General features: G+C 33.4%; 4 protein-coding genes across 4 annotated transcripts; 2 read left to right on the forward strand and 2 right to left on the reverse strand.

Annotated features, from left to right (window-relative positions):
• The first annotated feature begins 4,644 nt into the window (after positions 1 to 4,644).
• On the forward strand, positions 4,645 to 12,417 carry LOC141713668 (uncharacterized). Its single transcript, XM_074517179.1, has 7 exons — positions 4,645 to 5,082; positions 5,571 to 5,706; positions 6,987 to 7,068; positions 9,789 to 9,964; positions 11,116 to 11,253; positions 11,330 to 11,469; positions 11,958 to 12,417. Exons 1-7 carry the CDS (start codon positions 4,956 to 4,958, stop codon positions 12,236 to 12,238), a joined length of 1,080 nt encoding a protein of 359 aa, XP_074373280.1. The 5' UTR covers positions 4,645 to 4,955; the 3' UTR covers positions 12,239 to 12,417.
• Positions 12,418 to 12,547: 130 nt separating this feature from the next.
• Positions 12,548 to 14,048, reverse strand: LOC141715230 (myb family transcription factor EFM-like). Its single transcript, XM_074518705.1, has 4 exons — positions 13,831 to 14,048; positions 13,323 to 13,771; positions 13,166 to 13,242; positions 12,548 to 12,979 (listed from the first exon to the last, which is right to left on the reverse strand). Exons 1-4 carry the CDS (start codon positions 13,965 to 13,967, stop codon positions 12,590 to 12,592), a joined length of 1,053 nt encoding a protein of 350 aa, XP_074374806.1. The 5' UTR covers positions 13,968 to 14,048; the 3' UTR covers positions 12,548 to 12,589.
• Positions 14,049 to 15,382: 1,334 nt separating this feature from the next.
• On the reverse strand, positions 15,383 to 17,817 carry LOC141715231 (putative inactive receptor kinase At2g26730). Its single transcript, XM_074518706.1, has 2 exons — positions 16,530 to 17,817; positions 15,383 to 16,196 (listed from the first exon to the last, which is right to left on the reverse strand). The coding sequence occupies exons 1-2, from the start codon at positions 17,815 to 17,817 to the stop codon at positions 15,604 to 15,606; spliced, it is 1,881 nt and encodes a 626-aa protein (XP_074374807.1). The 3' UTR covers positions 15,383 to 15,603.
• Positions 17,818 to 18,678: 861 nt separating this feature from the next.
• LOC141711167 (metallothionein-like protein type 2) lies at positions 18,679 to 20,444 on the forward strand. The gene is made up of 3 exons (XM_074513592.1): positions 18,679 to 18,817; positions 18,933 to 19,007; positions 20,122 to 20,444. Exons 1-3 carry the CDS (start codon positions 18,750 to 18,752, stop codon positions 20,219 to 20,221), a joined length of 243 nt encoding a protein of 80 aa, XP_074369693.1. The 5' UTR covers positions 18,679 to 18,749; the 3' UTR covers positions 20,222 to 20,444.
• The last annotated feature ends 5,392 nt before the right edge of the window (positions 20,445 to 25,836 follow it).

Raw genomic sequence — 25,836 nt, forward strand, 5'->3', positions numbered from 1 at the left:
AAGCATCCATGCACTCTTATATGAAACCCAACCAATATTAGCAATTAATCAACTAGGTCCAAGTAGTTTAGGCTGTCCATTAAATGCAACATCAACCCAACAATCTATGTCAACTCAAACAAGGTGGTAAGGTTGAACTAAGCTTAGCAAGGCGACTGTAAGGGTGGAAATCCAAGAACCGAGCAGATTGGATGTTTGAACAACACATCACAACAAACAGTTCGACGACCGAAAATCGCGTCACTAGAGAGCTCAACAAACAGCATCACCAGCCCTTCCTTATAAATAAAGTTGCTCAAGCTTGCATTTACATAGGAACCAACTGATTTTGTTGAAGAAAGCAAACCCCAAACTACAAGAATGATGTCAACACTATCTTATAACACAAACCCCAAACTTTGTAATCGCCTTAGCAGAATAAGCAAACAACAGGTCCTCCAGGTTATAGCCTAGTGGTACAGTAGTACTAAGTATTCAAACACTCTTTTATGCTTCCAAGAGATTCTAACCGGGGTGACATGAAGTAAGCAAAAAGGCGAGAGTATACAAGCACAAAAAATATATCCAACGACCGCGAAAGAGGCATCTAAAAGAAACAAAGTCACACCCAGCAAATAAGTGTTAACTATGTTCTCCAAGAAATTACAAACAAAATAACAAAATTATTATTTAAGATTTTTCGATTGCTCCATCTCGTTTATAATCATGTAAATGCTTTAAATTTTGTTGAAATTTTATTTAAGCTTTCTTGGTCGCACCATTTTGTTTATAACCATATAATGAACTTCTTTCTATCTTAATGCACTTGTCTTTTAAAAAAAATGTTACATAAAATTATATTATTTATTTGGTAATCTAAGCTACTCCCATTCAAGTTTAACATTAACATGGGGTTAAATATTAAATTAATCACCGAATTTAAGCCTATATGTTACTTCCTACATAGATCTTAACGAGATATTATTTTAATTATTTAAAATATATAAATATTATATAGATTCTTTAAGTATATGTTTGAGGAGATTAATATTATCTTTTCTTCAATTCTATACATTTTTCTTCATCGTACTACAATCAAATAAAATTTTTGAATTCTAGTATTTTAGATATATGTTTAGATTTTAAAATTTATTTACTATTTATTTACTAAAATTCAAAACTTCTCAATTGGTTATAGTAGCGTTTAAAGAAAATACGTAGAACTCAACTCAATTACTTTCTCGACAAATTTTAAAGATATTTATATAAGTTTAGTGAATCAAAATGATATCCCGTTAAAATTAATAAATTAAGTGATACAGGACGTTCACTGAAACAACTAATTTGATATTTAAACCGGTTAAAGATATTATTTTATGTCATTAAACATAAAGAAATACTAATAAATAATTTAAATATAATTCAAATGATGTCGAATTCGACCCGGCCCGTGAGCCCAATACAGATCTCATATTCTGAGAAAATTCCGCCTCCTCATCCTTTTTAAAAAAAAAACCCAATCCAATTCATTTAAAAAACCCCGGATAAAGCCCTTAATATTATCTTTTCTTCAATTCTATACATATTTCTTCACCGTACTACAATCAAATAAAAATTTTGAATTCTAGTATTTTAGATATGTGTTTAGATTTTAAAATTTATTTACTATTTATTTACTAAAATTCACAACTTCTTACTTGGTTATAGTAGCGTTTAAAGAAAATACGTAGAACTCAACTCAATTACTTTCTCGACAAATTTTAAAGATATTTATATGAGTTTAGTGAATCAAAATGATATCCCGTTAAAATTAATAAATTAATTGATACAGGACGTTCACTGAAACAACTAATTTGATATTTAAACCGGTTAAAGATATTATTTTATGTCATTAAACATAAAGAAAAACTAATAAATAATTTAAATATAATTCAAATGATGTCGAATTCGACCCGGCCCGCGAGCTCAATACAAATCTCATATTCTGAGAAAATTCTGCATCCTCAGCCCATTTTTTTTTTAAAAACCCAATCCAGTTCATTTAAAAAAACCAGAATAAAGCCCTTGATATTATCTTTTCTTCAATTTTATACATTTTTCTTCACCGTACTACAATCAAATAAAAATTTTGAATTCTAGTATTTTAAATATATGTTTAGATCTTAAAATTTATTTACTATTTATTTACTAAAATTCACAACTTCTCACTTGGTTATAGTAGCGTTTAAAGAAAATACGTAGAACTCAGCTCAATTACTTTCTCAACAAATTTTAAAGATATTTATATGAGTTTAGTGAATCAAAATGATATCCGGTTAAAATTAATAAATTAAGTGATACAGGACGTTCACTTGAAACAACTGATTTGATATTTAAACTGATTAAAGATATTATTTTATGTCACTAAACATAAAGAAATACTAATAAATAATTTAAATATAATTCAAATGATGTCGAATTCGACCCGGCCCGCGAGCCCAATACAAATCTCATATTCTGAGAAAATTCTGCCTCCTCAGCCCATTTTTTTAAAAAAAACTCAATCTAGTTCATTCAAAAAAACCCAAATAAAAAAAAACCCGAATAAAGCCCTTAATATTATCTTTTCTTCAATTCTATATATTTTTCTTCACCGTACTACAATCAAATAAAAATTTTGAATTCTAGTATTTTAGATATATGTTTAGATTTTAAAATTTATTTACTATTTATTTACTAAAATTCACAACTTCTCACTTGGTTATAGTAGCGTTAAAGAAAATACGTAGAACTCAACTCAATTACTTTCTCGACAAATTCTAAAGATATTTATATGAGTTTAGTGAATCAAAATGATATCCCGTTAAAATTAATAAATTAAGTGATAGAGGACGTTCACTGAAACAACTAATTTGATATTTAAACCGGTTAAAGATATTATTTTATGTCATTAAACATAAAGAAATACTAATAAATAATTTAAATATAATTCAAATGATGTCGAATTCGACCCGGCCCGCCAGCCCAATACAAATCTCATATTCTGAGAAAATTCCGCCTCCTTGGCCCATTTTTTTTAAAACCCAATCCAGTTCATTTAAAAAAACCCGAATAAAGCCCTTAATATTATCTTTTCTTCAATTCTATACATTTTTCTTTACCGTATTACAATCAAATAAAAATTTTGAATTCTAGTATTTTAGATATATGTTTTGATTTTAAAATTTATTTACTATTTATTTACTAAAATTCACAACTTCTGACTTGGTTATAGTAGCGTTTAAAGAAAATACGTAGAACTCAGCTCAATTACTTTCTCGACAAATTTTAAAGATATTTGTATGAGTTTAGTGAATCAAAATGATATTTCGTTAAAATTAATAAATTAAGTGATACAGGACGTTCACTTGAAACAACTGATTTGATATTTAAACCGATTAAAGATATTATTTTATGTCATTAAATATAAAAAAATACTAATAAATAATTTAAATATAATTCAAATGATGTCGAATTCGACCCGGTCCGCGAGCCCAATACAAATCTCATATTCTGAGAAAATTCCGCCTCCCCAGCCCATTTTTTTTAAAAAAACCCCATCCAGTTTATTTAAAAAAACCCGAATAAAAAAAAACCCGAATTAAGCCCTTAATATTATCTTTTCTTCAATTCTATATATTTTTTTTCACCGTACTACAATCAAATAAAAATTTTGAATTCTAGTATTTTAGTTATATGTTTAGATTTTAAAATTTATTTACTATTTATTTACTTAAATTCACAAATTCTCACTTGGTTATAGTAGCGTTTAAAGAAAATACGTAGAACTCAACTCAATTACTTTCTCGACAAATTTTAAAGATATTTATATGAGTTTAGTGAATCAAAATGATATCCCATTAAAATTAATAAATTAACTGATACAGGACGTTCACTAAAACAACTAATTTGATATTTAAACCGGTTAAAGATATTATTTTATGTCATTAAACATAAAGAAATACTAATAAATAATTTAAATATAATTCAAATGATGTTGAAATCGACCCGGCCCGCCCGCGAGCCCAATACAAATCTCATATTCCGAGAAAATTCCGCCTCCTCGGCCCATTTTTTTTTTAAAACCCAATCCAGTTCATTTAAAAAAACCCGAATAAAGCCCTTAATATTATCTTTTCTTCAATTCTATACATTTTTTTACCGTACTACAATCAAATAAAAATTTTGAATTCTAGTATTTTAGATATATGTTTTGATTTTAAAATTTATTTACTATTTATTTACTAAAATTCACAACTTCTCACTTGGTTATATTAACGTTTAAAGAAAATACGTAGAACTCAACTCAATTACTTTCTCGACAAATTTTAAAGATATTTATATAAGTTTAGTGAATCAAAATGATATCCCGTTAAAATTAATAAATTAAGTGATAGATGACGTTTACCGAAACAACTAATTTGATATTTAAACCGGTTAAAGATACTAATAAATAATTTAAATATAATTTAAATGATGTCGAATTCGACTCGGCCCGCGAGCCCAATACAAATCTCATATTCTGAGAAAATTCCGCCTCCTCAGCCCATATTTTTTAAAAAAATCCATCCAATTCATTTAAAAAAACTCGGATAAAGCCCGGCCCACGCCTCGCCCCACACTGTCTCATTTCCCATTCGTAACAGCCGAAACCCCAGTTTCCAGAAGCCTCGTTTCTCAGACAATACATCACTCTTTTTATAACATAACATAACATAAACATCTCTACCCTTTCCCAAACCCTATACAATCACTTACATTCACAAACACATACACACACAGACACCAAAAAAACATCATATGTACCCTGTCTGAATTTGATCAAAACTCATTCTTTTTAATTTCTAACAACTGGGCTTTCATCTTTTTCACAATCTCACAACTCAATTTGTATTGGGTTGTCATAATTTAAGTTCTTTTTATCTGGGTGATTTTTTTATTTTTGTGATTTTTCAAGAATGGAGAGAATAGAGAAAAAGAAAGTAGCAGTGCCATTGGTGTGCCATGGTCATTCTAGACCAGTTGTTGATTTGTTTTATAGTCCAGTCACTCAAGATGGTTACTTTCTCATCAGTGCTAGCAAGGGTATTAAGCTCTTCCCCTTCTTTATATATATGTTTGTATATATACGTTTCGATTTTTCGATATTTTACCATTCAATTATGACATGTTGGAATTTTTTTAGTTGAATTTTTCATTTTTAGATGATTATGTTTACATTTCGAAATTTGTTCATTTTACCATTTAATTGTTAATTATGACATGTTGGAGGATTTTTTGTTGATTTTTTCGTGTTTAGATGGTTATGTTCATGTGTAATAAAGAAATTGAAAGGGAAATGTTGGTACTGCGTTTTTATGTATGAGAAAGGGTTCCGTTTTTCCGCATTGGACATAATGTAATTTTGCAATTTGGTTGTTTCAATTTTGATTTTGGATGATGATGATGATGATAATGATTATGGAGTTTAATGATGTTACTAGGGTTTTTGTTCCTACAAATTTGTTTTGGGGATTTAAGAGTATTAAATTAATTTAATATAACCTGTGGATAAATTACATTTACTTATTCAGATTCCAAGCCAATGCTCAGAAATGGAGAAGCTGGGGACTGGATTGGAACATTTGAAGGTCATAAGGGCGCAGTTTGGAGTTGCTGCTTGGATACAAACGCTTTACGTGCTGCATCCGGTTCCGCTGACTTTACTGCGTAAGTTCCTTAATTAACAAGTGAACAAAACCATTTATCCACTCGAGAAATCAAATGTTATTGGTGTAAAATAATTTTTCCCTTGCTAAATATAACGTATAATCAGTCTCTCTTAAATGATTGTATGTTTCCTTTTACATGAAGTTTTCAGTTTAGAATTTCCATAATCTGTTAGTACAAACTCAGGTTGTTTGACTTCCATTATGATATAAGAATCAATTACGTATGTAGAAACTAGCGAAAGCGAGTTGCTTCCTAGCTAAAACCTAATAGGTTTTCTAGATTACTTTGAACCATGTTTTTTATAGCTATTTCTGTCTTAGACAGATTATATTTTAGTAATTTCAAATACTTTCATTAATGTTGTGAGATACATACCTATACTAGATTGTAGCTCCTATTATGTTGTGCCCACAACTTTATTACGGTTTGTTAGATTAGGCTTGAAGATGTAGAATTTGATTGAAGCGAGGAAATAAGCCACACAGGCTAGGTTTTTATGATATTAGTTGCAGTTGATATGGCAATAGCTTAATTTTTATATCTACCTAACCTTGGGACCTGTTTCGCTTGCTCTAAAACAATTATTTGTTACTTAAAGAGTTTAAGTTAGTTTCGTAACTATAAGCAGACCAATAAGTTACTATCAGTTTGGATAATCTTCTCAACAAGGTAGAACTCGTAAGATAAGATGTATTATATAACAAAAAAATTATAATAGAAGTTACATTTAAAATGGTAGTATTGAATTTTTTTGTTGAGTCTAATTACGAATTTTAGGTAAGCAATTGAAATAAGTAGATATTTTCTACTTCTCAAAATTTAGCTTGTAGGTCAGTTATAAGTTGCTTTTAAAGACGAATAATTTTTTTTTTCTAAACTTATTTTAGTAACTAGTAGGTTATTTAATGGTAAAAGTGACTACCCATAATAAGTGATATTAACTTTTATGCTAAAATATAAGTCTGTCCTTGTTATTTCTGGAATATAGGACTTAAATATTTTCGAATATGTGTATTTACTTTTTTTAAGGGTTCGATGTAGTAGGGTCATTTAAATGCATTTAAAACTATTTCTTAATTATGTTCAAAGTTTATTCAAAAACACGCAAGTGCTTATCTTCTCATGAGCTATTTTTGGTGTAGAGCGTTCTTTAGGTTTTTAAGCTATGACGAATATATATATATATGTGTGTGTGTGTGTTGTTTTTGTTATTGCTTGGTAGTCGTTGCTGTAATCGGATGGGCTGACATGTTTTTGTACAACAAATGCGAATGTAGGAAAATCTGGGATGCATTAAAAGGAGAGGTACTTCACTCTTTTGAGCACAAACACATTGTTCGAACCTGTGCTTTTTCTGAGGTAAGTGTCTAAGCTCACATGCACTACTATATATTTTAACCAAGAATTATGTTCTTAATTAATTAGACGAACATAGTTTTCAAGACTTTGTTTGAACTCACTTAGAGGCTACTTTGATTTGCATATACTTGTTGACGAAATTGAAATGTAGTTGTCTACAGCTTCTGTCTTATAAATATGCTAGTACATTGCACATTTTAAATGGGCTGAAAGGGGTAAATTTGCCTTAATTCCATGATGCTTATGGATATTAGAACCACACATTGATGGAAGAATCTGTTTGCTTAACTAAGATACAGATTGTAGAGTTCACTAAAAAATGCAAATAAAGCGTGGTACCGATTAAGAATAAATCTAGTGTCAAATGGTTATCTCATGCTTTAATGTTGCTCAATTGGATTTGAATTACATATGATATTTAGTTTATGTCGTGTTTGACTGGTAGGATTGGTATGACGTGGGATTGAAATTACTTTATTAAGCTATTTCATTGATATGAAGATAATCATAAACTTTATCCATAATTATCCATTCTGATATATTATGCTATTATTTAGTCCTTCCATTTCATATGGATTACCTCATCCCATACTCATAACCAGTAATGTTCATGAATTTGATGATATCCTTGTTCTCATCACCTTCTATGTTCTCCTCCGTCCTTACCCACAAACTCTATTTTTTTCTCTCACAATTAGTGTGTGTCCTCCCGACCCTTAATGTATATTAGCCCTTGCTTTAAATTCTCATTTCAGTCCCACTAGATTTCATTCTATTGAACTAAAATCAGAATTATTATCTGCATTGTCATATTTTATCTTTCAAAAATTCCTATTTTAATTTAAAAAAAGACATCTACACTCTTCGTTGATAAGCGAAAACCCTTTTGAGTGGAACATAGTACAATACCATTGCACCAAAGTATCGAACTACCAAAAGATTATCATTACTTTTTGTTTTTTTAAAAAAATTATTACAGCTATTACATCTCCTACTAAAAGTACTTTAAAGAACTCTATTTTAACACTACTACTACTCCTACTACTGGTGAAATGCCTGTAGTACCAAATTACCAAAATTTAGTTATCACCTCTCTGTATTAAATATTTTTGAGTCTGAATATCGAATCTTGAGTATGAGCATAGATTTTATGTTACATTTGGCGTATAGTACTTGATACCGACCATTTAAAATATTTATTACTAAGTACCAACTAAAAGTATCCCACATCCAATCATAACTAACAGTATAGTGATATTTATAAAAGAATTTTTATTTTATTCTATTACTAATTTATTGTTAAATGTTTTATATGTTGATTATTATTATTATTATTATTTTGATAGTTAAACTCGCGCACATGCCAAGAGGATTTTTTTTTTTTTTTGACAAATGCAGAAAGTTCTCATTAAATTGAATATAGTACAGTCGGGACAAACCCCCAACTGTCGATACAACCAGGTGATAAAACAAATAACATACTAAAAACAATTAGATGATTTGTTTCCTGATCGTTTAACACATAGAATTTAAAAATTCTTGAAATTAAAAACGAAATCAAAGACATTCCAAGCGATCCAAATTGCAGCAGCATCTCTGAAAATAGCAACATCGCAATTGACCATATCACATAAAAACTATGGTTAGCCCAGTGTTCAGAACACCAATCGCATAAAATGAGATTGGAGAAGCGGCACCCCAGCTATCTACATGCCTATCTACATGCCGGACACCAGCTATAGACATGCCGAAGGCACCTCAGCTATCTATATGCCGGATACCAGTTATAGACATGCCGAAAGTATAAACCCATAGTATAAACCCATGAAAGATGAACAATCTTTAGTTGTGAGATGTGAGCTCTTGCAATAATCACCACCGTCCCAGATCCGATGTAGGCTTTGCAGATCACCAAAAACATCAATAAATTCGTCCTCAACAGATCCATCACCAGATAAACCCAAGCATGACTAAATAAAAATATAACAAACACTCCAAAAAGAAGACACAAAACACACACTCCAAGAGGAGAGACACACAAACAACCAAAAAATTGGGTTTTATTGAAAGGAAATAAACGAGAATAACAGAGAATGAAGGGGTTGGGGCTTTCCACCGGAGAAAACCAGTGGAAGCCCCTCGATTTACTTGAAAATAGACAAACCCTAACAGAGAGGATGAAAGTAGGGAGGCTGCCAAGAGGATATTTAATTTTGTGTTAATGTACGAGTATGTAATTGTAAATGTATAATTTTGGATTTGAGACTCATAGTAATTCGAGTAGTATTTTAGAATCTACATCTAAATCGTAATATGTATATTTGTAATACTTGATTCAACGTACTATTGACAACTACAAGTAATTCGTATCCGGTCATAATAGCATAGTGATATTAATAAAAGAATATTTCCTTTATATCACTAAATTATTGCAAACTATTTCATATTGATAATTAACCGTGTAAATTTACGAGCATTTAATTGTATATGTGTGGCTTTGTATTTGGGACTTACATGTAATTCGAGTAAAATTTTAGAATTTACATATAAATCTTAATATGGATATTAAATAATTGTAATACTCAATTTAGTGTATTTACTATATTTATAGAATAAAATATTATTTTGTTCTGTGATCGGCTAGTAAAATTAATGCAATGTGCACTTTTTGTATTCTATTCTCTATATGTAGCACTCAGTTAGATTTCTATTTGTTACAGGACACTCAATTTCTACTTACTGGAGGAGTTGAGAGGCTTCTTCGTATCTATGACATGAATCGCCCTGATGCACCTCCTAGAGAATTAGACAAGTCCCCTGGATCTGTCAGAACTGCTACCTGGCTTCACAGTGATCAAACAATATTAAGCTCTTGTACTGATATGGGAGGAGTCAGGTACACTTACCTTGTGCAACCATAATATTATGGTCCAAATGATACTAGTATAATTACATCCTTATCTGATCATATAGGCTGCTTTGTTTTATGTTGAGGAACTTTCGTTCACTTTAAAAAGTTCTTTTTTCCTGTTCCTTTTTTTTCCTTTTCGGCTTTTTGGTCAAGCACTCAAGCTCATTTTCTGTCCCATTATAATATGTTTTTTATTAGTCAGAAAGGTTCAGTATCATATTATTAAGTAAAAATTTATTGTTAAATAGAAAAAGTAATTTATGTACCCATAGTTGCTTATAAATTAAAGAAAGCTTCTCTTTGACGAAGCAACTTCATATATCTATTATTCTATTTATTATATAAAATTACAAGTTTACCATATATGGAACGAAAGTGGATAGATCTAATTTGAGGAGCTGTAAATAGACAGGAAGTATTGAATAGCAGGATTATGAAACAACAAGGCACTGCTCCTATGATTGGATTTCAAAATCTTAACATTAACGTGAGGATATGAGTTTATTTAAGACCTCTATTTTTTTTTAATAATGATCACCATTAAATTAGTATTTGTAAATCTTATTGGAAGATTTTTTCCCCCTAGAATTTACTTGCATAAGTAGTTACATTAGCTGAAAAAATGTAAAAAAATGCATTGGTGCTACACAACACATATGCCAGAAACCCTAAAAGTGTTATGGTTCTTATATATTTTATTTTATAATTAAGATGCATGGAAGTAAGTGCAGGATTAGCCACTTTGGTATATTGACAACTAAAAGTCATTTGATGTAAATAATCTAGTACTATAGCAATATGATATTCCAGCATCGTAACTAAATTCAATATGCGATAGTGAAGCAATTAGTATTAGAGAACCAAGTAACATTAATTTTAAATGAACAGTAAGTCAGTACCCTGTTTTGCGGTGTTAAGTTTAAAACACAGTTGACCTGCTCACTAATATAATTTGCTATAAATATTACTCGTAGTTTCTATTTTATCTTTAAATCAGATAAAAACTGGAGGCAACTAGTATACCATAGGCCATAAGTAATTTTCTTTTATAACATAGACACACCTGTAAAATCCCTGTCTTTGTATAAAATCCGAGTCTTTCTGTTCTCTGACTAAACGTAGTTGCCATTTTACAGGTTATGGGACATAAGAACTGGTAACATAGTCCGTACTCTGGAGACTAAATCATCTGTGACTAGTACTGAAGTAAGCCAAGATGGTCGGTATATAACTACTGCTGATGGGTTCAGCGTCAAGTTTTGGGATTCAAATTAGTAAGTTCAGCTGCATGCTTGTCTGCTGAAACCTTGTGATTGTCACCTAACTAATTATTTACTTCATTGCTTCCAGTTTTGGATTGGTCAGGAATTATAACATGCCGTGTACCATCGAATCTGCTTCATTGGAACCAAAGTATGGAGCCAAGTTTGTTGCTGCTGGAGAGGACATGTGGATTCATATGTTTGATTTTTACACCGGTGAAGAAATTGGTAAGTACTGCTGAGTGCTTTACGTGTTGTGTTCATTTTAAAATGCGAGCCTTTTTAGGATTGTTTTTTTCTTTTCAGATAGAAATTTATTAGATAACAATTTTACAACTAGTATGCTTAAGTCAAACTTTGAAATAAACATGAAAGATATAAATATTAAACTTGTGTATACATGCTCCCATTTGGCTGGGGAAATTATGAGTTGACATTTAGTTGGAACTGAGTTCATTTTTATCATGGGAATTAGTTAGAAATTCAGAATAATATTCATCCTTTTGGACTTGCCTTAAGTAGGCCGCTTACCTCTAGGCTTGGTTGGAATACTTCTATAGGCTGTGTGACCTCTGATACAAAAATTCATTATGCTTTCACATGTTTTATTGACAGGATAGTTAAATTACTTTATTATCATATATTTTTTATATATATTTTTTCATTTTCGGGGGTATTCTGTAGTATTAATTGCTATATTTGATATTTGATTGTAGCATGTAACAAGGGTCACCATGGGCCAGTTCACTGTGTTAGATTCTCACCAGAAGGAGACACATATGCCTCTGGATCCGAGGATGGAACAATCAGGATATGGCAAACAGGCTCTTTAACCCGTGATGAAAACGATACAGTCAAAACAAATGGCTCTAGCGGGAAGGTGAGGGCTCCTGGAGAAGTGATTCGGCGCAAGATTGAGGGCTTTAAAATTTCAGATGAAGGAAAAACTAAAGATGAGGAAGTTGTAGGGAAAAACAAAGATAAGGAAGTAGCTTAAGTACTTTGCTTTTCTTGTGAAGTTAATTAAACTCCAGCCAATCTCTCTGTTTAGGTTCCATACCCCCCCCCCCTTTTTGGAGTATGGGGATGCTTAACCATGTTGTTGCGTTTTCTGCTTACTGTGGTTCCATGGTTTAGATCCATTTATCTCCATATATATACATATTTGAGTATCAACTTTCAGGAAACTTTTACTGCTATGATGCTGTTTTGGAATATAGCCTTTCTTTAATCGATCATCATTCTAAAGTATCAGAGTATTGGATTTTACCAGAACAAGAGCAATTGTCCCCTCCAGAATTAGTACTAAATAATTGAATTAGACCAAAAAATTGAACTAATATTAAACCTAAAACTTTAAAGTGATGTCACTTTCATTACTCTCTCCCCTTTCTTCCTTAGGCATCAATGCTTTTTTATCTCTTCCATTCTCGGTAGTACCTTCACTGCCAGCCTTCCAGCTACAGCTCTCCGATTTTCCACCTTCGATGTACTCAGACTGATTAGTCGTGTTACCTCTCATATCGGACTCAGCAGAGCTATAAGTTTGTGAAGAAGGCTGCTTGTACATGTGGAGCTGGTGGTGCAAGGTATGGTTGTGTAACTGGTGGTGACCTTGTGCTTGTGGTGCAATTGCAGAATAGTATTCTTGGGGAACTTGGTAGTGTTGAGATTTAATGCAACCTTGGTATGCAGATTGCAGACTTGGACTTGGTCTTTTTGTGTGGATTCTGTACTTCTGCATAATACATGGAGAAAAAAGTTATGCAAAAGGCATCAGTTCTAGTCTTACATGTTGTATTACTAGTGCAACTTATCTGAACATGCAGAGTTCAGTCCTGTAGATTTTGGGTAATTTTTTTGCTGCTTGATACAGGTTTGATGTACATATATCTAGAGTGTGGAGGATGGTGGGGTATTGTACCTGCAAATGGCTTTTAACTTCATCATTAGGTAGACCTTCAACCTTCATTAGTTCTCTAATTTGTTTTGGGGTAGCCACTGCAATCATTAGCCAAAAACATCACACTCAGATGAACAAATAGGCCAAGATAAAGTTATACAAGTTCCGATTTCTTTACCTTGAGAACCACCTAACATCTGAAGAGCATTGACAAAGCGACGGTGCAAGTCAGGTGACCAACACCGCCTTGCTTTCCTGCGAGTCTGAAGACTTGTGGTTGAGGTGACACCAGTGTTAGTGCTAATGGTTTGTGGGTATTCAAATATTACTCTTTTCCCTCGCTCTATTGTCATCTCTGCAGTTAGTGCAGGATTTTCGCCCCTTGAACAGTTAGAAATTTTGTTATCGATACGTTCTGTCCAGTTCTTATCTTCTGTCTCTTTATCAACTGATACTAGAGCTAATTCAGGAAGAGCTCCTATAGTGCAAGGACGTGAGTTTCTTTCTTTCGAGAAGGGAAGAAAGTCGGCAACATTGCCTGGCTTTCGACTACCAACAAAACCAATACTTTGAGTTTCTTCAGGAGATGCAGAGGGTATAGTTGGTTGTTTGGTATAGAAAGGAAGTCTAATATATGTTATGATTTAATTGCTACACATAAGATGCACTAGAAAACAAGAAATTACAGTAGAATATCTGGGATACCATTATCAAGAAGTTGCAGGCCAAGGGGAAGCTCGCGCTTGAAGGCATCGATCTTGTGACATTCTTCTTCGAGGCAGGAAAGTAAGCCTTCAAGCTTTTGAGGGGATAAAAGGCGCATAACATCTACAAAAACAACGAATATTGAACAAACACGTATTACAATAGATCAAATCGTAGTTTTCTACTTTCAAGTCATGAAAGTGAGAAAAGAACAGAAGAGAAGAAAAGATTTAGGCCCTGCTTCTGAGTTTTTAGTAGGGAAGGAAGTAAGTGATTGAGACGTAAAGTACTTTCATTTCAAAAATGGGATGAAAGTTTTGGACATAAGTTTGTGAAATTTATATTCATCAGTTTTTGCTTTTGCTTTTATTCCTTTTAAAAACTCGGGAGCACGATTATGAATGAAAGTGAAACTATTTTACCTACCTTACACTTGCTTTCCACCCTTTTTAAAACTGGTGAACAAGGTGTTAATCTAAAAGCCATGAGACGATTAATTCAAAAGTATAATGTATGCCTTTTAAGAAAGGAATATCTAAAGCTTATTTCACAGACTCGAGATTCAAGGGGAACATACAAAGTCACAAAGCCAAAAAAGTAAAAGTGCACAAAAATAAAACAACCTCCTTTCTTGTTCTAACACTGCATGTTTTCAGTTTTTATCTTGGGAGAGAATTGGGTTGGAAGCTTTGGAAGGTAAGAAGATTCACTCTAAACCAGTTCTTTTTCACTGCTTCCCAAGCCAAAAAGAGTTCAGATCTCAGTCATGATCCATTTCTGCGACCAAATAAAAGTTGTGTTTGTTGCTGTTAAGTTACTAGTTTTCCTAAAACCTTGAGGTGTTAGGAATTGGGTTTACCGGGATCATATCTCATATTTTAACAGTTGCATCGATATCCTTGTTCATCATTGGTTTTGAAATGAAACTCCGGAGATAGCAAAATTTCATGTGAAATTCAAAACACTAGATAATAGTAACTCAGTTTTTAAAGAGGTGTCACTTTGTTTTCTGGCAGGTATGCTGATTGCTGAGTAATAAAAACATCATTGTAAGATATGCTGTAACAATCGTCCGTGGATCGAGATATTTTGTTTTTAATGTAACAGGGGATGGAGGGGAATATTGGCTTTCCGTATTAGGAAACTGAGGATCAGACTTAGAGTTCAAGCTAGGCTCCGGCCTTTGCCTTTCTTTTCTTAGATTCCGGAAACAACGATGGAGATTGCATAGATCTCTGGTATCACCATGCTACATGTTCAATTAATTTTCAAGTTATTGCCTAAAATTTTGTAACGAAGCTACAACGGTGGAATAACATCAAGATGATGTATCGAAGAACTTGGTTATATTAGAGTCATAACGAAGCTTATAACCGTGTTCTAACATCAAAGTGATGTATCAAAGAACTTGGTTATATCGAAGCCAATAGAACCTCAATTAGTGCCCGGGGTCATAAAATCAATGAAAAACGGAAATGCAACTCGAAAATATCACAAATTGAAAGGAAATATAAATGCAAACTAACAAAAGGGTAAAAATCGGGAATCAGAGTCAATCACTTTGTGTTACAGTATGTTGTAAAAAGGAACAATTAACCGGCATTATGCTGGGTATTACTTTGTGGTACAGTATGTTGTAAAAAGCGGGAATCAGATTCAATCACCGTGCTACCATATAAATTCCTCAAAGTAAAACACTGATTAAAACTAACTGAATGATCACTTAGAGTACTAATTTAATGATGGCGGAGTAATTATGGTATGATAGTGATAGGCGGCTCTCCAGTTCCAACGGTATCCTCAATCAACCTGACAACATCGAGCATCGCGGGCCGTTGATTAGGCACGGTGGCGACACAAGTCATGGCTATCTGCAGCAGCTGTCCCATCTCTTCCTCGACATCCTCGTATCTCAGTAACTCCGTATCAAACACTTCTGCAGCCCAGTTTTCTTTACCTACCGACTGCACCCACCTAGGCAAATCGATTCCTTCTTCCCCTGTTGATGTCTGCTGACACGGAGATTTCCCCGTTATCAACTCCAACAGGAGTACTCCGAAGCTGTACACGTCCGACTTCAATGTGGCTTTTCGAGGTTCAAGGACTTCTGGTGCACGGTACCCTCCTGCTCTGTGGTGATCAGGGTAATTTGAGTCGTCGGACAAGAATGTGCTGAGTCCATAGTCGATGATTGTGGCTTCAGGGGCTTCGTCGTTACTGAGAAGAATGTTGGAGGATTTTAAGTTCCCATGTACTATCTTCTCGAAAGAGTGTAGATGAGCCAGCCCCCTTGCTGCACTTGTTGCAATTCTTACACGGGTTTCCCAGTTTGGTGGTGAATTGCTACCTGTAACAAAGATAGGCCATCACCAGTTATGTAACAATACAAGCTTGTCATGAATTCCCTTATCTTTGTAACTAATTAGCTAGGAGAGTGAATTATTTAAGAACAAGCATGCAATGAAGAATGTGGTCCGTTCAGAGGGTAAGTGATTGTTGCAGCATATCATACCGCGAAAATTAACACCGTACGTGTATAGGAGACTTTTTAATGTGCATACGTGGAACGCATAGGCCCATCTTTACACGTGTTACAAAAATTTTTGTGGTATAGTATGCTGCTAATAATCGTTTGCTTCTGAACTCCCAAAAAGAACTATAAAAGATAAAGTTTACATACCATGAAGAAGCATAGACAAACTTCCAGCAGGCATGTAGTCATAGATAAACAGCTTCTCATCTTGAGTGTAGCAGAAAGCCAAGAGAGGAACTATATTCTCATGCCTTATTGTCCCCAAAATCTCCGCTTGCACTTCAAAGTCCTTCTCACTCACATTTGCATCTATCAATCTCTTCACGGCCACCACTGTCTCATCGTTTATCTCCGCCTTATACGAGACTCCATAGCTTCCTTTCCCCAACATATCTGCCGAAGCCCTCAATAAATCATCCATCTCAAATTTACGCGCTCCTCCTCCAAGAAAGACCAGTTTAGTCCTCTTGGCCCCTGCATCAACAGGAACTCCAGCAGCCTCTCCTGATACTCTAGCGGAGGCTGCTTGTCGACGTTCAATAGCTTCATCTTTGTCATGCTTTCTCTTCATCATACAAAAAATCGAAACAACTATAAACAGAAGTATGACAATTACAGCTGAAGCGCCTGCAATAGCAATGATCAAGCCTATAGACATCTTTTTCGATTTCTCAAGTTTTGATTGTGGATTGTCATGTGTTGATGAGGTGAAATCTGACGGAGACGAAATGTTAGGCTTACATTTCGTTAACGGACCTCCACAAAGATCAGTATTACCGGAGAATGCAGACTGAGGATATTTTTGTAATGTAGTTGGGATCGAGCCATTAAATTTATTATTCGACACGTTTAAATCGACTAATTTTTGTAACTTTAAGCTCGGTATGGCACCCGAAAATTTATTGTTGGCCATAAACAATCCGGTTAATTTAGTAAGGTTATTGATAGAGGGAGGGATTTCACCTGTGAAATTATTTGTCGATATGTCTAGACGAGTTAAACCACTTAACTGAGGCAAACTCGACGGGAATTCACCCGAGAACTGATTTTTCTGGAGGTAAAGACTTCGAAGTTTTTTAAGATTCGAGAAGTCTGGAGGGACTGTACCAGCCAAACCGTTAGATCTGATACTAATGACACGGAGCTGAGTAAGGTTACCGAGTGTGTTGGCTGGGATTGGTCCCATAAGACCAACACCGGGGAGATGGAGTTCAGTCACGTAGGATTTGGTAGGGTCACATTTTACGCCGACCCAGTTGCATGGTGTGTCTGATTCATTCCACTGAATTCGATCTGCATGGGGGATTTGTGTGATGAATGCAAGTAGTGCTTGCTTGTCTCGACTCGGCTCTGATTCGGCTCGCGTTATTATAAGCCATGCAGATAAGATAACATGAATCAGTATGTGTAATCTCGTGCCACTCCACACTGTCATCGATTCAGGCCTTTTTCATTTCACTTACGGCTCGATCTGACTGTAACCGAACCAAGAATTAAAATGCAACTTATAAAGAGAGAGAGAGAGAGAGAGAGAGAGAGAGAGAGAGAGAGAGAGAGAGAGAGGAGGGATAGATGGAGAAAGAGAGAGGGAGAGAGGAAGAATTAAAATGCAATTTTCAGTCCAGATTTCAGTATATGGAGAGAGAGAGGGAGAGGGAGAGAGAGAGAGAGAGGGAGAGGGGGAGAGAGAGAGAGAGAGAGAGAGAGAGAGGGGAGAGGGAGAGAGAGGGGGAGAGAGGGGGAGAGAGAGAGAGAGTGAGAGGGAGAGGGAGAGAGGGGGAGAGAGAGAGAGGGAGAGGGAGAGAGAAAGGGAGAGAGAGAGAGAGAGAGAGAGAGAGAGAGAGAGAGAGAGAAAGGAGGAATTAAAATGCAATTTTCAGTCCAGATTTCAGTATATGGACAGAGAGAGAGAGGGAGAGAGAGAGGGAGAGAGAGAGAGAGCTGGTAGCTACACTGACAGTGACACCAGTAAAAACAACAGAGGTAAAACAGAGTGCTAGTTAGTTATTTTCCGCACTTTTCTAATTATGCGTTAGTAAAAAATTAATTAAGATCGGATCAAACTAACAGATACTGCAGTTTCAAAATTTAAATCTGTAATAATAAGAGTCATATAAGAAGTTACTAGTTAGTGCTAAATTTATGTACTTTCTCAACGAATTTCGCTCTAGATGTTTACCATTCCCTCTAAACTTGGTCAACACTTAAATCCCGGCCAACCTTGAATTATTTGGCAACTCTAATCTCTTTATTTATACAACTATCTCTCTTCACATCAATCTCATCTCTTTCTTTCTTTCTTTCTTAATTTTCTCTAATTACTTATTATTATCTGCCTAATTAATCAATCTTAAACTCTAGCAAACAATGTCGGACTGCTGTGGAGGTAAATGTACGTGCGGCTCTGGTTGCAAGTGCGGCACCGGCTGCACAGGGTCTGTCTCTTGTACTTGTCGACTTCGAATTTCTCGAGCTACCGATGTTTCACATATGATGACTCATGTTCATATTTTCGATAATCTCGTATTAATGTATGGATTGATTTTGCAGATGCGGAATGTACCCAGACATGATCAACGGAAACCCTAGTGAAACTCTCATTGATGGTCTTGCACCCCAGATCAAGTATGTTACTTTTACACATCATGAAATATTTCTTTAAATGATTCGTTACAGAAATTTAAACGTCTTCATGCGTGTTTACTTGATATTTGACATCGTTGATTAAATCGTCTTCATGTTCTTTAAAATGTTGGTTAAAAGGATTCATTTACCTCAAGTTTATATCATGATAGGGTAATATTCGTTATTCCATGAAATGTTTGAAACAATCAGGACTAAAATGAAATTTTCACGAATTTAGAAAGCCATCGTTGATCAAATTTCACTAATTTTTAAACAAATTTTAGGATTTAGGAAAAAGTTATCTATCAAATTTTGCAAGATAAGTTTTAGATTCAGAGAGGTGAAAATCGTCAATTTTGTACATTTTCAGCCCGAACTGTATCCTAGATTAGCCTTACACATTATGAAATATTTCTTTAATGATTCGTTACAAAAATCTAAACGTCTTCTCGCGTGTTTACTTGATATTTGAACATACATTTCGAAAATGGTACTATTTGTTATTCTTTTACTTTAGAAAGACCAATATATTAATAATAATAATTGTGAAGGTTACAAAAGGTACTATTCGTTATTCCATGAAATGTTTGAAACAGTCCGGACTAAAAATGAATTTTTCACTAATTTTGAAGGTCATCGTAGATAAACTTTCACTAATTTTTAAACAAATTTTAGGATTTGGGAAAAAGTTATTTATCGAATTTTTTAAGATGACGAGTTTTAGATTCAGAGAGGTGAAAATCGTCAATTTTGTACATTCAGCCGGAACTGTAGCTTAGATTAGCTTTACGCCTACTCCTACCTATCGTATTTCATTTACGATTTAGAATGAAAATGTTCGGATTAAATATGAAATATGATTTTTTTCACTAATTTTGAAGGCCGTCGTTGATCAACTTTCACTAATTTGTAAACAAATTTTAGGATTTAGGAAAAAGTTATCTATCAAATTTGAAAGATGAGTTTTAGATTAAGAGAGGTGAAAATCGTCAATTTTGTATACTCAGCCCGAACTGTAGCCTAGATTAGCCTTACGCTTACTTCTACCTATCGTATTTCATTTATGATTTAAAATGAAAATGTTCGGATTAAATATGAATAGTTGTTTGCGCAGCTACACGGTGGGATGTGAAAATGAAATGGGAGCAGAGAATGATGGCTGCAAATGCAAGTGTGGAGATAAGTGCACCTGCAACCCATGCACCTGCAAATGAAACATTGATGACACTGGATCAATATGTAGTCCCTTTTCTGGTTATGAAATAAACTTGTAACTACTTACTTTGGTTATGGGATAGTAGTTTTTCTTCTTTCTTAATGCAATGATGTTTTGATTAATAATGGTTGTTTTGATTTTACTCTTGGTGTTTGTGTATATAAGCAATGATGTTTGTAAATAACTAAATATCATCTGTTTTAATTGGAGAATTATGTGTATATAGGTCTGCGAACAAAGTTATATACTATTCCCGGATTATTATCGGATGTACTTACTTTTGATTTAATCTAATGCAAGTACTGTTTTTAAAAAAACATATATATATAGGGTCTTACTCCATTGAGAACCTTTTTTTGGTGAGATATGAGATCTAATCTCAACCATAAAAATTTAAATCTATTTTTAATCTAGACCATTCATTTTAAACCTAATCATCTTCTCCAACCATCATCTCTTCCAGCTTCTTCTTTCTACTTACCCCCACCACCACCTCCAACAACCAGCAACCATCATTTCTGGCCACCACCACCACCGGCGACCACCACCAACTCCAGCGATCACCAGAAAATCACCACCGGCAAACATAAAATCACCATCGTCAAATCAAAAATCACCACCAGAAAATGAAAAATCACCGACGGAAAATGATAAATCACCACCAGGAAATAAAAATCACCGCATCCAATCACTATTTCTGCTCCATCTGATTCGACCACACGGAAAAACTATGTTCATTAAACCATGAACATCATAACAAAAATCACCACACCAAACAATTCACAAAATCAACACCACCTGTATTCATTCAACAATTCCAAGCCTCACCCACTTTTCTTCACCATTTTCGGCCAACTACAAACTCTTAATAAAATTACCAGATCCGAATATAAACAAATTTGAAATTTCTGTTAATTCGGAGGTTGTTTAAATCTCTATAATCGCAGGTTTTGAAGCTGAAAAAGACCGAAAATTATTCCGTTGAGAAAAGATATCAGGTGCGGTGATGCAAGGCAGTGGAGGTAGGGGATGAAGATGGAGGGACGGGGAGAGATAAAGAGGGGGGAGGGAGAGAGGGGAGGGAGAGGAGTTCGCGGTGGTTATTGGATGGGCGGTGGTGGAGCAGTTCCGAGGCGGCGGCAGGTGGGGTGAAGAGATGTGCAGGGATAAGGGCAAGACAATTTAAATGTGTGGTAGGGATTAAAACAAAAATGTTAAAATATAACAAAATAGAGGGCTGAGATTAGATCTCATATCTCATTATAATTGGGGTTCTCATTTGAGTAACTCCCTATATATATATATATGATTGTGAGTAAATATACTCAGCAATGAGCACCTTTTTTCGACTACTTTGGGAACAAGTTTGTTTGATTTTTTTAATCATGTATATTCTTCTAACCAATTAAGAGTTAGGAAAAAACAACTCACAATAAAAAAGTGCTCATTCGTAGAGATGCGTAAAAAATTCGAAATTCGATTTGATTTGAAAAAAATCTTGAAAAGTATGATCCTTAGCCTGGTTTGCGGGCATTAAATGAGCCTATTTTTTTCCTAAAAATCCGTCCTGCCAATTGAAATATTCCGATAAAAATATAGATTTAAAAAAGTCCAGATAAAAGTTCGGTTAGGCCCAGATAAAATTTTGGATTTTCAATAAGTCCGAATAAAAAATCGATTTTTTATATAAAATTAAAAATATATAATTATTTATATTGTTTTATTAGATGTAGAACACGGTACATTTGGTTGTTTTGTCGATTTAATACTCTAAATAACAATTGTTATAGTTTTAGGTTAATAATCGATAACAATTGAATGCAATATATAATAATAATTTTTGTTTATGTTTCTCAACTCCTCTTTCTCATAGTTTAACTTAATATTTCATTCGATATTTGAACTCTTCTTTCTCATAGTTTAATTATTCTATATTAGAGTTTAATTTAATATTTCGTTCGGTATCTAAATTACTCATAGGATCATGACAAAAAATAATAAATAGTACTTAATATATAACTAAATTTTTTTGGATAAAGTCTGATCCGACCCGCGAGTCTAAAACCAGTCTCATATTTTTAAAGAAAGCCCAACCCTACCCAGTTTGAATAAAGCCCAGTCCGATAAAATTTGTGCATCTTTACTTCTTTGTCAACAACACTAATTTTTCCAATATAATTATAGTTTGAATAAATTTGAATCAAGTCTCATTCAGATCGTGCTTCTACAAATCTGTAATTTTTAAATTAAATCGGGTTTGATTTTTATGAAATTTAAGCTAAATTTAAACAGATTTATTTGAAAAAGATTAATTTATTAGATCATTTCAAACGGAGATTTCAAAAAAGTGTCAAAATGTCTTGCAACATTACATTCTCTTTGATTACCCATAGACATTATGTCAATTAAAATAGGTAATCTTTGACATTTTTGAATCCCTTTGAAAATGAAAAAAATAGTAAACATTTTTTTTTGTGAGGGGTACTTACTATCTAGTTTTTTTTGTCAGGTCTTACTATCTAGTTTTAAACATACTTTGTTTCATGTATTTGACAACTTTGGTTAGATGTAGGGCTGTAATTCGAGTCGGGCGGCGAGCTCGCCCGCCCGGCTCGAACTCGTTTAAGTGAGCAGAAATTCTGACTCGTTTAATTACCCGAACCGCCTCGACTCGACTCGACTCGTAAAATTAAACGAGCCGAGTTCGGGTAAAGTTTTAGGCTCGATTAAGTGCAAAATTAAACGAGCCGACTCGACTCGTGAAATTAAACGAGTCGAGTTCGGGTAGAGGTTTACGCTCAATTAGTTAAATATGCCGGCTCGATTCGACTCGATTAATCTTGGCTCGAATTACGCCCGACTCGAAATTCGGCTCGATCGGCCCGAATTATAACCCTAGTTTGATGTGTTTTGACAATTTTGATTGCCAATTAATGAAACAAATACAGTAAATCTTGACATATATCTTAATTCGTTACAAAATCACGGTCGTTATTTTACAGACTAGTTATCTCTTTTATTCCTAACCTACTATTTAGCATTTTATACATCCTGACTTTTAATACTTTCTTACTAAAACATAAGCCTTTATATAACTTAAAATGGTTGAAAATAAAAATAAAAATTTAAAATTAATATCAAAAGTATGTAGAAAAAATACTTGTTAACTTAAAATAATAGAATTACTTAATGTTGTGTAATACATGTCTTCACATAACAATACCAAGTCAATTTGACAATCCCAAGATTTAGTTGAATTGTAATTTTTATGTATTTTATGATGATGTTTCTTGAGTCCGTAAAATTGTTAAGTAGACTTCCCTGAAATATTTTTCAATAAACAGCCAACAAATTAGGAATAGGTTTCTGGAAGAAAATCAAGACTGATCATGTCTCAGAATGAAAATAAACTGCTTGGTGAACCAAAATGTCGTGGGTTGAAAAATGTTCTAAGTCAAATGTCAAGAAGTTATATATCAAGTTATATCCAGAAGTCTATCGAGAAGTCAGATAAGCTGGTAGAGAAGTCATTACACTCGTAGAGATGTCACTCTACTTGTAGAGAAGTCATTATACATGTAGGGATGTCACTCTACTTGTAGAGAAGTCAAAAATACATGTAGAGAAGTGGAGATATCGACAAGTAAAAAATATATATAGAGAAGTGGAGATATCGACAAGCCAAAATGATATGTAGAGAAGTGGAGATATCGACAAGTCAAAACTGCATGTAGAGAAGTGGAGATATCGATAAGTTAAAACTGCATGTAGAGAACTGGAGATATCGACAAGTCAAACTGCATATAGAGAATTGGAGATATCGACAAGTCAAGCTGCATATAGAGAACTAGAGATATCAGTAAGTCATAACTCTTGTAGAGAAATGGAGATTTCGGTAAGTCATTCTACATATCAATATGCCACATCTTTATACAGTAATGAAGATCTCGATAACAACTCAAATTACAGAAAGCAACCAACTTGGAGATTCAATATTATTAGTCAACAAACCATTTTATCACTGAAATGGAAAGTCTACAAATGCAGTTTGAGGAGTGCAAGATCAAGGGTCAAGATGAACTGGACAAAGGAGGATCACATACCTAGAAAATTATATGCAGATTTGTTGCACTTAAAATGGATATAAACAAAATGACTTTAGAAAATGTGTTAGTCTATTTTAGTGCAAATTCTGTAAACTGTGCATGTTGATCTATAAAGCATGTTCACGGGTCCTTAGTTCAAAGTAACAAAAATAGATCTAGAAATTTTGTCTTCCCTTAAGAGAAATAGCCGAGTTCTTATTATTCAAGAACACAAATTTGTATAACAACTAATTTGATTTTAATATAAATCAAGTAAGTTTTGATAATTGTGTTTCAGTCTTTACAGTTATTTGATTATCACTACATTTACCTTAAAAACATTCAAACAAAGTTTTTAAGTAGGTGAAATCAAGAAAATACATATACCTTCAATGTGCATTTCATACCTAACAAGTGGTATACGAGCAAAATCTGAAAGTAGACATATTAGATCTTGGAAGTTTGAATGCACAAATATATAGCAGTATCAAGATTCCTGTTTTTGGCAAAGTGAACTACACTTTATGGAAGAAAAAAATGATATTGTTCATCAGGATGGCTCATCCACTATAACTTGAAATTCTCAAATATGAACCCTGCATTCTTATGATAAGCTTACCTGAAGCAACTGAATGTGATATAGTCATTCGTGGTCACTATGCTCCTAAATATCCATCTACATACACTGAACCTGAAAAAGATAAAGTTTCACTTGACAATAGCTTGCAACTCATTCTAGTTGAATCTCTTGATAATGTCATGTATAACAACATTATCAATTGTGAGTCAGCCAAACAGATTTGGGAGAAGATAAAGATTCTGTGTAAAGGTACTGAGGAAGTGAGGTCAAACTAGAGAAGAATTCTGATCTCACAATATGAGGGTTTCATGGCTAAACCTTAAGAAGGCATTACTGAGTTTTTTGAAAGGTTTAACAAATTTATAAACAAGGAAGCCAGTGTGGATGAAAAAGTTTAAAAATTTAATCTATATTCAAATTTATATTTAAAAAATTGGGTTCTATAAATTCAAAATTTAGCATCGAATATTCGTTATATGATTATTTTATCATCCTTAAATGTTTGTAGAATAGATATTTTTATTATATAAGTGTATGACGTTTGGAAAGTTAAAATTTTTTTTTAAGTGCTAAAATGTTGACAAGTATGATTTTCCGTTGTAAAATGATAAAATTTAAATTGTTATTAATTTTAAGATTATTGTTTTTATTTTAACCGATGATCTTAGTTATTATAAACTCACGTATGTTATAGTGAAAAATTGCTTACTCATTTTGAATTTGTTTTCTTAAGTTATTTGTTCAATATTTCATGCTTGTAAAGTTGTTACTATGATTTTAGATATATATACATTTTATTGTAAATAGAAAATTATCATTTGTTAATTTGTAGTAATAAATAATTTGAACTTGTAAAATCCGATAAATTAGCTACTTTTGTATGTTGATATATTATTATAAACTAGCATAATAACCCGTGCGAGGCACGAGTCATTTTCTAGAATTTTT

The sequence above is a fragment of the Apium graveolens genome, chromosome 3, assembly GCF_009905375.1.
Source record: "Apium graveolens cultivar Ventura chromosome 3, ASM990537v1, whole genome shotgun sequence".
NCBI classification, from domain to species: domain Eukaryota; kingdom Viridiplantae; phylum Streptophyta; class Magnoliopsida; order Apiales; family Apiaceae; genus Apium; species Apium graveolens.

Excerpts from the sequence above, each read along its gene's own strand:
- LOC141713668 (XM_074517179.1), top strand. The coding sequence starts at position 4,956 with ATGGAGAGAATAGAGAAAAAGAAAGTAGCAGTGCCATTGGTGTGCCAT. Across the intron at positions 7,069-9,788 it reads GAACCTGTGCTTTTTCTGAG|GACACTCAATTTCTACTTAC; the intron begins GTAAGTGTCTAA and ends TATTTGTTACAG. Across the intron at positions 11,470-11,957 it reads TTACACCGGTGAAGAAATTG|CATGTAACAAGGGTCACCAT; the intron begins GTAAGTACTGCT and ends ATTTGATTGTAG.
- LOC141715231 (XM_074518706.1), bottom strand. The coding sequence starts at position 17,817 with ATGACAGTGTGGAGTGGCACGAGATTACACATACTGATTCATGTTATC. Across the intron at positions 16,197-16,529 it reads TTTGTCTATGCTTCTTCATG|GTAGCAATTCACCACCAAAC; the intron begins GTATGTAAACTT and ends TCTTTGTTACAG.
- LOC141711167 (XM_074513592.1), top strand. The coding sequence starts at position 18,750 with ATGTCGGACTGCTGTGGAGGTAAATGTACGTGCGGCTCTGGTTGCAAG. Across the intron at positions 18,818-18,932 it reads TGCGGCACCGGCTGCACAGG|ATGCGGAATGTACCCAGACA; the intron begins GTCTGTCTCTTG and ends TTGATTTTGCAG. Across the intron at positions 19,008-20,121 it reads GGTCTTGCACCCCAGATCAA|CTACACGGTGGGATGTGAAA; the intron begins GTATGTTACTTT and ends TTGTTTGCGCAG.
- LOC141715230 (XM_074518705.1), bottom strand. The coding sequence starts at position 13,967 with ATGCGCCTTTTATCCCCTCAAAAGCTTGAAGGCTTACTTTCCTGCCTC. Across the intron at positions 13,772-13,830 it reads GGTATCCCAGATATTCTACT|ACTTCCTTTCTATACCAAAC; the intron begins GTAATTTCTTGT and ends AACATATATTAG. Across the intron at positions 13,243-13,322 it reads GATGTTAGGTGGTTCTCAAG|TGGCTACCCCAAAACAAATT; the intron begins GTAAAGAAATCG and ends TAATGATTGCAG.